General features: G+C 41.6%; 1 protein-coding gene across 6 annotated transcripts in view; it reads left to right on the forward strand.

The window, feature by feature from the left end:
* The window catches only part of rptor (regulatory associated protein of MTOR, complex 1), a 189,724-nt gene that overhangs the window by 77,083 nt on the left and 99,867 nt on the right, over positions 1-12,774 (forward strand). For all 6 annotated transcript variants that reach the window (XM_030744394.1, XM_030744142.1, XM_030744057.1 and 3 more), the window contains exon 7: positions 3,224-3,399. In XM_030744394.1, coding sequence (XP_030600254.1) covers positions 3,224-3,399 — 176 coding nt within the window. The remainder of the gene's footprint in view (positions 1-3,223; positions 3,400-12,774) is intronic.

A 12,774-nucleotide genomic window follows, 5' to 3' on the forward strand; every position in this document is an offset into this window, starting at 1 on the left:
GCAGCTCACCCCTTCTGCTTCGCACCTGAAACACACGGAAAAAGAACATAACACTTTGCACTGCAAATGGGTGGATGAGGCAAGGTCTGACACACAATATGCTCAGCTCGGCTGCCCTCACGGTGCCGGCTGCAACTTTGAGCTGTCAGCTGGCTATCAGCTGGTACCCAGAGCCAATCGCCAGTCGCCAGATGGAGTGCCAAACCCTCAGGACGTCCAATCGCCAGCGAAGCAGGCGGGGCCACCAAGAACGTCCAACTCCTGTGGGAAACAGACACTCGGAACACACAGATACACAGGCAGTTACACACACAACTGACGTTTTGGCCAGGGCCGTAACAGTCCTTGACATCATTCTACAGGATCCTGACATTTTTTTCCATGATTTCCATTCCATCATTTATTTGTTACTTTAGGATTAAGTAACTCTGATGCTCTTTAATGCCTGTTTTTGCAGTCAAACGCTGTCCAATAAAAAGTCGGTGCTTTTATTTATTTGATTCTAATTAATCGGACTTCATCTGGTTATAATTGTTTTTGCTGAGTTTTGCTGATGAAACGATAAAAGAAAAAGAAGACACGATCTCCACAGCTTCTGACAGCAGCAGTGACTGAGTTTACTGATCATGGAAGATTTTTAGGCTCAGAGCTGTTGACTCTGTAACAAATGCAAACTTAGTTGGCATAATAAAAAGAACTATTTACAAGCTGTATGAAGCAGTTTTTTTTTTTTTTTTTGTTTTTTTTTAGTAATAGTACCTTGTGCTTTGGAGAACAGAGGCAATGATGATAATAATAAAAATATAGCCGTCTCCCTGGCTAATTTCCTGCTAAAATTAGGCAGGGCTGCAGAATGAAAGCAGTCAGTGATGTTAAAGGGAAGTCTTGGATTGCAGCCTCCACGAAGAACTGCAGCTCATTAAAGTGTTCTGAGCAAAAGACAGAAAACGTATCGAAACCTCAGGAAAGAAATCAACAGAACAACAGCACACAGATAGTCGAGCTCCAGATATAATTAAAGTTTTACATCATACACAGGCCTCTTTCATTTTTTTTTTTACTTTTGCAAATATTGACTGAGCCGCCCAGAGCGTGAAAATATTACACTGCTGCTGCTCTAGTTTTTTTTTTTGTTAACCATCAAAAACAGGGGGAAACTTCCCACTGGGATCAATAACCTATCACAGTATCATTAGAATCTCAGAATGTCTGAGCGGGTGCATCATTTGTAATTTCTCGCCTTGTAGATCAAGGTGGCAAACTTTAAAAACAACGTCGTCTTGTAGTCAGACTCTCCTCCTGTTTTTGTGCGGCAAACAAAACCAAAAGAGGTTCTTTTATTACTCATCCCAAGCTGTCCATAACACAAGCCAGAAGATGGACTTCAGTGATTCTTATTTCTTTTTTGTGTTCTGAAACAGTGTTTCAGTTTGTAATGCAGTCAGCACCGTGCAGCAGCTTCCAAAGATTCAGATACATCTCTGTGATGTGCAGGATGCAGCCGGTGATAAATACGGCACTTTTTGGTGACAGATGATGAACACATTTCTGACCTCAGAGCTGAAAGAAGGGATCAGTTTGTTTACCCGTGAGTGGCAAGATGACCTGTCTGAGCACCAGCAGCTTCAACAATGACATGAGTTAGAACAGGCTGGTGTAGGTGGTGCAGGGTGCTCGTGTTGGTGCTGGGCATTTGCACAAAATCACAACTTCATTGTTGTTTTTAGTTTAACTGTTTCTTTTATTTATTTTTTTATTTCTAATACTGTCGTTCTCTCCTCTTTTGGACTCTGACTGCTGCTCTTTCATTTCAGGTCTTATCTGGTCTTCAGCTTAAGGTTATCATCATGTCTGCTGTTATCTCGCCTTTCTTCTGCAGCCAAACTCTGACACTGCCACTGTAATACCGGCATTTTGTCTTTCGTTACAGCGCTAAATTTAGCTTCAGGTTCTCAGAACACTTTTTGCACATAGCAGTGTGTTTTAGGCTGCGTGGATAAGTCTCTACTTGCTTCGTACACCTGAAATTTGGCAGTTTATCACATTCTATTCAAGACGGCTCTGCTGCCATCTTGATGTCTTACCACAGATGTTCTGTGGGCTTAAGGTTTTGGATCATTTTCACGCTGAAACCATCGACTCAGAGTTGTTGAAGTCTGGAGCAGTTTTTTTTTCTCAAGGTCCTCTTGAATTTGAATGCGGTTCCTTTGCCAGTATAAACCGAGCCTGTAACACGATGCTAGCGCCACCGTGTTTTCTGTAATAATGAGAATAAGTGATGAACTTTGCAGCTTTGTTTTGGACATGATATGCAGCGTATTAGTGTATAAATGCATGGGTGTGTGCCTTTTTAAGTTATGTCCACTTCATTTTACTGAAGGTGGACTCGGGTCAGGCTGCAGTGACATTTCAGTGGTAATTAAAACAAAAAGATGCAGCTGAGCACAATTAGGAGTTTTCTCTTTTAAAACGGTTGTGAAAAAATTTGCAAAAGTTTCTAAAATCACAGAGTTAAGATCGATGCTTCCAGTTTAACAGTTTCAAATGAAATCTGCATCGTAAAGAAGCAAAAATGGAAAGGATCAGATATCGTTATCAAAGTGAAATAATTATCAGGCGTTCAGGGCCAAGACAAACACACTCACTGGAGTATTTTTGTAGTATTTCACAACCTGTAAATATTTGCCCCCTAACAGCCAATAGGAGCATTACTTCCCTCTAAAAGTAGTAACAATAGCTGTAACTAAGTGACAGTATTATATTTGTTTTGTCTCTATATAAACGTGAAGTTGAACCTCCCTGCAGGCTGCCATCAGAGGATTGCAGGTCACAAGCTGTCACCACGCATCATCTGACAAATGTCTCCACCAAAGCTGAAATACTGGGTTTCCCTATAACCACCCAGTGTGACCTCACATCAGTTCGCATGTCTGTCGGTAACTGCACCGTGCAACAACTGTGGCATTTGGTCTGAACCCAATTGCTTTGCAGCCTGACAGGATGTCATCCAGCGCCCCTTCTCTGTAAATCGCCATCATTCATCTCCCCAGAAAACTGGTCAAGCTGTGAAGAGTTACATAAATTGTTGTTTGAGGACTGAAACTTGGACTTCTGAGATTACTCTCGCTTTAAATATCTCCTGCAGAAATGTTTGAAAATTAGAGTTTGGTTGTCAAATAAATGTTAAAAAAAAAAAAAAAATCACATTTTTGTGTCCAATCAGGTGGCAGCCATCAACCCCAGCCACCCGCTTGCTCAAATGCCCCTGCCTCCCTCCATGAAGAACTGCATCCAGCTGGCTGCCTGTGAGGCCAGTGAGCTGCTGCCCATGAACCCTGACCTCCCCGCTGACCTCTTTACATCCTGTCTCACGACGCCCATCAAGATCGCCCTCCGATGGTAATGTCTCTCTCACTTTCCACCCTCTTTACCTCTCCAAAATACTGTTTTTCTTTCTTCCTGTTAATGGTTTTAAAGACTGAAGTGTCAATAAAGATCTAGATTGACGTAGCTGGGATGTTTGTCACTTAGCATGAATAAAATATCTTTATTATGGTAGAGCATATCACTTCTCTTGTGACAGGATTACAGATACACCAGCACCAAGTATTGATATTTTTGCAACATGAAGCCTTAAACAGTTCAACTTAGCAGAGTTGCTACTTAATAACGCCTGATGATCAACACATGATTTTTTTTGTTCAGAAATGCTCTTTAGCGCTCCGGTCTCATTGTGTGCGGTGCTTTTCTGACTTTTTGTGGTCAAGGACACCAAAAGGCGCTAAACAGCGTGTGTGTTATCTGATGTCTGATGTCATGAGTTCTTCTTTTGATTGTATCATCAGAAAAAGGCCCTTTTGCAGTATCTGAACCTGATGTGACATCTGCTGTATGCACTCCCCTGCAAAAGTATTGGAACGGGCCAGTCCCTTTATTATTTTTGCTGTAAACTGGAAACATTTGGGTTTGACATCAAAAAATCAATATGAGACAAAAGATCAACATCTCAGCTTTAATTTCTGGGTATTTACACCTGGATCTGATACACAGTTCAGAAGAGAGCTTCTTTTGTCTGAACCCCTATTTATTGTTTGAATAATCAGTGTAACAAAACACACCTGTCAGTCACATGTTCTAACACTTTTGGGTGGGTTCAGACAAAAGCTGCTACTGTGTATCAGAACCAGGTGTAAATACCTGGAAATAAAAGCTGAGATTTGATCTTTTGTCTCATTTTTTTTTTTTTTTTATGTCAAACCCAAATGTTTCCAGTCTAGAGCAAAAATAATAAAGGGACTGGCCTGTTCCAGTACTTTAGGAGGGTGTACATAGAAATGCCTCAATCGCCTTATTAGACACTTTATCACAATTCAGCAAATAGTTTGACTGCCTCTGGTTCTGATCCAGGGCTGTTGTGAAGTCGGCCAAATTTCTCTCAGAGTAGATGTTTGATTTTCAGGAGCCTCTTTAACCTCCTCCGACAGATGATGCGCTGGAGCGAGAGGCTCCGGCTGAAGTTTGTACGCAGTGTATTTGTATTTGTAATTATTTGTTACACATGTATACACACACACACAGCCTCATCATCTTTCTCTCTATGAACCACTTTACAGTTAGTATCATCGATGTGTCTCACTCTCATGAGTTCTACCATTGGGAATGGACCACATACAAACTACTGACACAGCAAATTAACAATTCTTTTAAAACTTTTAGCGTATTTGTACTTTGCAATAATTATAATAATTTGGTTGTCTCAAAATCCCACAGCTCATGTTGTCTTGTGTCCAGGCACATGGTTGGGAAATCACTGGCCTAATCTTTTAATCCATTTTTTTTTTTTTAGCATGCAGGAAACTGTGTGTCAGTGCTTCATTTGTTTTAGATGCTTATTAGCAGGTCACAGCTTGGACACTGAGGAAATGAAGTTGTGTCCTGTGCAGAGAGCCAACATTCCTCCGAGTTTCTGCTTAGTTTTCAGCCATGATGAGAAAAATTCAGCTATGATGAAAAATGTAGATCGACGACATCCACAGTGATGCAGAAATGATGATCCCTGCAGAGAACACTTCAGTAAAAGAGGTGAAAAATATTCAGGCAAAATGAGTTCATTTGGGAGACTTGGCTTATACGGTGGCCTGATGTAAATGCACCATGATGCATCATTCAGAGGTCTGTACTGATGGAGCTTCAACTGAACCATGGGCGCACGTAGGTTGCGTCAGTCAGTTATCTGTGTGTGTGTGTGTGTGTGGGGGGGGGCTTGCGTGTGGGGCTTGCACACGCAAGCAAAGGTGATTGCGTCAGCTCTGATATCCTGTCAGGACACATACTGTAGATAAGCATTCATGCCCTGCAAGTTCACATCGTCTGCAGGAGCTGTGATTTCTGACAGGGCTGGTTTTCAAACATGTACAGAGGTGTCAGTGGAATCAGGTTCTATCACGTCAGGCCATTTAAATCAGGAGCTCCGGCACCTTTGGCACCTGAATAAAGTCACTTTTGCACTTAACCAAAGATGGATGCAGCCACCGTGAAATCTCCATTTGTCTTGAAATCTGCATTTTGATCTCAACTTTAGTGTTTTGTTCACCAACCTGCTGGTTTTGAAGATGGAAATGATCATATGTGGACAAGAGGGTGGAGTTTACGAGCTTCTGTAGCACTAGCTCGATGCTGATGCGCCCATAACTTGTAGACAGCCCACTTTAACCCACGAGTACAGCACTACTCATCCGTACGTTATGTTTTTGCCTCCTTCATCTCTTCGTAGGCGATAAGTCCCGGTTTGTGTTACTGTTTCCTCCATTTAGGCTCAAATCGGTTTGATGTTTGAAGGTGCAGCGGTGGGAAATTAAAAGCTCCCCTCAGATATGTTAAACCTAAAGTAACGAGCATGTTTTGAAAATGTAAGGAGCAGAAAGTACAGATACCTGAAAATTCTACGTAAGTACAGTAATGAAGTATTCGTACTTGGTTATTTCCCACGTCTGCCCACCGCAGTAGTTTGTTGACCAGCTGTGTGAATTGTTTCTACATTACAGACACAGAGAAACGTGCTGAGAACACCGACAGGAAGAATAGAGTTAATGGTGGCTGTTCCTGTGTTTGGCAGCATCGATGCTGAATGTGTGCATGTGCTCATCTTGTGACCGGAGAGTGTTTTGCACAGTAGCAAACTGTGTGTAACTCCTTTCTTTCCACATGTTAGTTTTGCATCGTCACGGTAATTCATGCTTAAATTGTTTGTTGGAGGAAGATGGTGACTGAGAAAGGAGAAGCAGAAAGTTCAAAGCGCAGTCGTTACTCACTGAGGAGGTTTGTTGGTAAATGATGATTGGAAGCCGCAGGTGAGCGCCTCATCTTTGATGCACCACCATCGCAGATACAGTCTCTATCTGCAGAGTTGAAACTCCCTTTGGTGCCTTGGATCAGTTCTTACTTGCACCGCTTTTTTGCATTTTAATGGCTGAATCTATTTTGCACATCCTAGAAGTCACGGGGATGATTTAACAAATTTTCGGCTTAGACTCTGAAACTTTTTTCAAGTGTGTAAGTGAGAATGGCAGGCCGCCTCCAGGAGGTGTCCTACAGCTAGATAAATGTTTCTTCTCTGCCATAAATGCTGAAGAGTTTCGTTCATCTTTCTCTAAATCCACATCTAGCCACGACCTTCAGCATAATGAGGTCTCAGTATTATGCCATTAATATTGATATCCCTTACCAACGTCTCCTTTTGAGAACAAGTTGCTGAAAGGCTGCTGGATAATATTGACAGAACTATTCTTCAGTGCCCTCTGCCTCCAAAAATGGATGTTATGGCCTGCAGGGGAAAGTTGGGGCTGATCTCTTCTGTTAAAGACTCGGGTCAGCCTTCAGAGGTTTGTATTAATGAATCTAACTTGTTGGTTGGTAATGAACCAGGGGAAATTTGGTCATGTATTATGTATGCGCTATATATGAAATTTCCTTACTTAGCACAGTGGAATTTGATAAGCTCATTTAACATAAATCTTACATGAAGATCAGAGCTTGAAAAGAAAAAAAAATTTAAGTTATTAATTCACTCAGTTTTTATTTTAACAGGGAAAAAAAATCACAAAATACAGATTCACCAGAAAATAACACCAATATATTTTCATTTGAAATGTATTGCTATAAAAGATGCATGAAACAATACAATCATCATCAGTTTGTGGTGTTCGGCTCTCCCTCTTAAAACTTTTATTAAAATGGGTCCTACTGTAAACTCATAATGATGCATTCTTCCTGATAAAAGTTCATAAACAAACTGCAGCTTTGCTTTTCTTATAACATTCTTGGTCTAATCTCTATAAACAGATTCTGCACATGAATATGTTGGCAGAGGTCAAAGGTCAAGACTTTTGATGCTGTTTCCGAGCTTTTAGATTGTTTTTGTCCACTTTCTGTTTTGTTCATCAGATATTCTGTTTTCAGTTTTGTCATTCATCTGTCATGTTTGGAGTTTGTTTTTTAGTGTGTGGAAACACGTGTACTGGACGGACATCCCTCATTCACAGCAGTGATTAACACAACATCTATGGACTGTATTGTTTGGGCATTGAAGGTCAAGCTCTCCTGAGGTTGCAGCTGCAGCAACACGTTTGCAGTACGAAGAATAGTTGTATTGCTTGAGCAGTGTGTTTGAGCCTGTAGTGTTGCTGGAGGTTCTCCATGGAAGTAGGTGAAGGTGTGCCAGAAACCTCTGTTCTGTTTCTATCACAGATTTTGCTCTCATGCAAGAATTTGAGGAGGAGTCTCTCTCTCTCTCCTTCTGTGCTGTTCAGCACCCAGATGGGAGGCTTTGCAACGGGATTTAGGACAGCCCAAGTTAAAGCAGACTTTAGCTGCATTCAGGCGAACAGACAACGTGGAGGCCAAAACCTGCTGTTGGTCATCAGACGCTGCCTGATGGGCTCCAAGATTCAGAGACTTTATACTAAAAGATGGGCATACCCACTGTTATATAACTCAGTGGTTTATAGACTAGTTGAATGCTCCACTTTAGCTTTATGGCTTTCCATCTTAATTTTCTGGAGTCAAAAGTGACCAAAAGTGGTCAGAGAATGGAGCGCTGAGGTTAGCGAGCTTCATCCATGAACTTTATAAATGCAGTGCACACACACAGGTGCCTGTGAATTATTACCAACAAACCAATAAAGCAGTAAAATTTCACTCATGAAAAATGGAGGACATACTCCTTGGATGGCCTGCACCTCACTGTGTCTGAACTCATGGTTGAGAAGTGCAGTTCAGACGCTTCAATTAACTAAGATAAAGCTTAGAAGAAAACTTCCTGCTGCTAGGAAAAAATTAGCTATAGAGACCAAAATTGACTGTAAACAGGTTTATTTCTGCATGTAAAGTTAGCTGGTTACAATGGCCAGCTTTACATTATTCCTTAATGGCCACTTGGCTGATATTTAACAATAGTTGCTCTATAAGTTGAGTGGCTTTTTGTAGGAGGCACAACTGTACAACTTGCAGACAATGGAGTAATTCCACACATGGTACACGGTTGCTGTCCCACTGCCAGCTGTGGACTGCCTCTGCGTCAGCCTCCTCTCCAGATTTAACTCAGACTTGCTTTAAAGGTGCTGCTGCCTGCCTTCCTCAGTGCCGTCGCTCTTCATCTTCAGTTAGGTGCTGTCTCGCCTGTTTGCTTATTGTTTTCTAAATAAAGGCATGCCCAGCTGGTTTCTCCTTAATTTCAGGCAGCCCCAGAGTAAGAAATGGGGAGAAAATGGAAAGAGATGCGGTGGAGATTTGCAGGGTTCGAGCAGGCGGATGGAAGGATTCGCTGATGTGCCGGCTTACCTTTGCTTTAAAACTTTAATGAGATGCATTGAGGGATGGATGATGGGGTTTACACAGAGTGAGAGAGCGAGTCAGGGAGAGCCAGGCAGACTGAGTGCATGTGTGCCTTTCATTGCTCAGCTGTGCAGAAAATCATTACTGATGGAGCACCATCTTCAAGGGACTTCCCCGCTGCTGCAGTGGGTGGAGAGGAATGGAAGATATGTGCATCTGAAAATGAAGAGGGAGGCAGCAGGGACACAGGGGAAGTGAGAAAAGAATCATGGGATTAAATAAAAGCTCAGGATGCTTATCAATTAAAAAAAAAAAAACATATTAGAAGATATGCTTAGGGGTCTGCAGCGTAAGTCAGCTTAACGTGTCTTTTAGTCGATCACCCACTTAGGTCCAGATGGACATAAAACTGCCATTATTATACAGGTTGTTGAGAAATTTCAGTATCCTGATTCTTAAGGAACACTAATCGTAAGGACGATGTATTACATCCAGCTAAATGAAACTCTTTAATCAAGTTACTTGCAGCTTCCTGTCTTTATCAAAATAGGACCTACGCTTCTAAGTTACCTGCACCACTTCTCTGAATTGAAACACCTGTAAGTAGCACCTCTAAACCTGAATGTTTTAACCCTCATTAGTTACAGTAAACCCTCTTAAATGCACACGGGATCGAAGCATCAACAAAACAAACTCGCGATCCAAGAGGCAGCGATGAGCTGCTCGCCCTGACTAACAGCTTTGAAGCAGGTGAGATCATTCTTAGTGCAACTTGATTAGAGAAGTGACTGGGACATCATTATGGTGTGGGGGTGTTTTTCAGGAGTTGGGCTCGGCCCCTTAGTTCCAGTGAAAGGAACACTTAATGCTTCAGCAGACCAAGACATTTGGGACAATTTGATGCTCCCAACTTTGTGGGAACAGTTTGGGGATGGCCCCTTCCTGTTCCAACATGACTGCACACCAGTGCACGAAGCAGCTCCATAAAGACGTGGATGAGCCAGTTTGATAGAACACCTTTGGTATGAACTAGAGTGGAGACTGTGAGCCAGGCCTTCTCTCCAACATCAGTGTCTGACCTCACTTCTAGAAGAATGGTCAGAAATTCCCGTAAACACTCCTAAACCTGTGGAAAGCCTTCTCAGAAGAGTTGAAGCTGTTACAGCTGCAAAGGGTGGGCCCACATCATATTAAACCCTATGGATTAAGAATGGGATGTTACTCAGGTTCATATGCATGTGAAGGCAGACGAGTGAATACTTTTGTCAATATAGTGTAATTGTATCCACATTTGGTAATTCCAAACTGGAGTTCACTGAACAAGCATCAGTGTTCATATGTTTCACATCAGTTTAAGAATAAATCTAAGCTGAACTTTATAGTTAATCTCCAAATGTTATAAGATGGGAACAGGGGAAGCATCCATCCTCTGATGATGTGCAGCTTTCACAGGTTAAGTAGCATGCCTGTAATCTATTTTATGAAGGAAAAAATGATTCAGGAACAGCCTGTACCATCACAGTCATGCAGATCTAATTCAGCTCATCAAGGAAGAGTCAGTCTCTGCAAATGCTAACCTGGTCAGTGGGGTTCTGTTTTTCACGTGAGCAATTATGCGACACTTGCATGTAGTACAGATAGTGCCTGTGTGTTTTCAATGTTGACATTAAAGGTCGGGTGCTTTGTGCTTGTTTCTCAGCCTTAGTATTGTCATAAAGGGGTTCATTATTTTCATGTGCTTGCTCTAAATGGTGCGTGCACTTTCACGAGCAGGAACACAGATGTGATTTTAATGGAAATGCAGCACCAAGGGTTCACATGACCACTTCTCGGATTCCTTTCATTCAGCACGAGTTCCCCTGACACACTTCCACAGAGCACAGCTGCATTATGCTCATTCAGAGCAAACGTGGCTGTGCCTTCCGTTTCCAGCTTCTATAGGCGAAACGGGGAAAATTAAACTTTCACAAGAACACACGCTGCTGTGTTCTTATTCTGGAGTCTTGGCTTTAATAAGCGGGATGTAAATTACTTGTAAAAATGTTGACACATTCATCTTCCCCTCTTCTCTCTTGATGTAGAGTGAACCACAGAGGAAACGGTTACATAACGCTGCGTATGCCTTCGCATGCTAGTTTCCAGGGACCTCTGTGGATTTGAAGGGAGCAGCAGGTTTACCTCAGAAAACCCCTTCATAAATACTGATATAGCAAAGGCTGATGGCTTGGCCTCTTCCTAACTGTTTGCTGAAATCACTCCATATTCTGCTACTGCTGCCCTGAACAGCATTTTAATCTGCCCTTATATCATCACTGTCTTGTCTTTTTTTGCATGACCAAGTCAGAGTTACTAGCCTGGCGAAGAGGCCGCCTGTCCCAAGACCCCTGAGCCCTGGGGTCCTTGAAAGTCACAGGTTAATTTCACAAGTATGTGCTGGTCCATAAGAAAAAACTGCCCAAAAGGACATTTCCTGAGGGGTATTTTACAGTCCCCTCTGGAAAGTGCCCAGATAGGTGTAATTGGATTTTCCTTAATGAAGAGGAAGGCCCATACCATGAATAATTTTATACACAAGTAGAATTATCTTCAAATTGAATCATGTTTTCCCAATTAAAAGCATATATAGTTAAAATTTTACAATGATATGAATTCATTTTTTTAATCTAATGTTTTCAAAGCCTGCTTATAGTCTTCATTGTGGTGCAACTTGTCTGTGTCCAACTCGTGAGACAAAAGCTCATCTGAAAGCGAATCATGGCATATCTTGATCATTGTAGCTGACAGTTCTTCAGCAGCCTGCTTCTTAGTTTAAGCATGCAGACATATGCTGATGATCTGATTATGTATCTGGCAAGTTACAGGAGGTGGGCGAAGTTTAGGTAAATCATAAATATACAGACTAAACAACAAAGGACCCAAAGTTGAACCTTGAGGTACTCCTAAATTATTGTTAACGGTTTTCAGTACTATAGGGAGGATACTGATTCTGTAATCACTGACAACCGTGTGATCACTTGATTTAAACACAGGTGTGTGATCACTGCAGTTTTCCAAGCACTATACAGTACATACATATACATACATTGGACTAATTAATGATGTTTAGAATAAGAGAAAGTATGAGTTCTGATAAATACTGTATCCATCCCATATACATCATTTGCTCTTAAACAACTGAGAGAAGAATCTAACCTGTGAACTTTGGGATTTGTTACTTCTCTAAAAGTCAGAATGGGATCATCAATATTTAGAGGAGTAAAAGAATAATTTGAGCCTAAAACTTTCAAGTCAAAGCTTTAATAGGAACAATAAAATAATAATTATTAAATGTTGGTGCCACTATATGTGGATCATGAATCACATTTCCCTCTACAGTATATTTAGTTCTGTGATTTTGTTCATTACATTGGAGTTCCTTGTTAATTTCTTTTAATTCTACCAGATTTCTTTTGCTTTTCACTTTGCTTTGCTAATGACACCAATAAAAATGGTGGCCTTTCAACCTTATTTCTCAATGTAACAAACACCTGTCATGTTGTACTTTATTCTGGAGAGCAACCTTGAGAGCATGGTCCCTTTGTTTCGTAAGGTAGACGTATAATCCCACTGGTGAGTTCTCCCAGCTGGGTGTGCCCAGAAAACCTCCAAAGGAAGGCGTCCAGACCGTCCCGAGGTCCATTAGCTAATTTTGTGTCAGTAAATGGTGTCAGAATCTAAAATGCAGGATCTCTGTGGCCAAATCATCCTGTCATCTGGAATCTGCTCTGTGCATCTGTTTAACCCTCATAGGTCTAAGTCCTCATCAGTGAGGGTTGTGTTGTGGTTACGTTTACTAGCTATGACATAGACTCAGAGGGTTAAAGGGGGCATCAGTGGGAAGAGGGTAACTGAATCCTACCCACAGGGTGATGGGTGAGGATTAACTGGGAGCTGAATATCAAC

This window comes from Archocentrus centrarchus, chromosome 1 (assembly GCF_007364275.1).
Source record: "Archocentrus centrarchus isolate MPI-CPG fArcCen1 chromosome 1, fArcCen1, whole genome shotgun sequence".
Classification (NCBI taxonomy): Eukaryota; Metazoa; Chordata; class Actinopteri; order Cichliformes; family Cichlidae; genus Archocentrus; species Archocentrus centrarchus.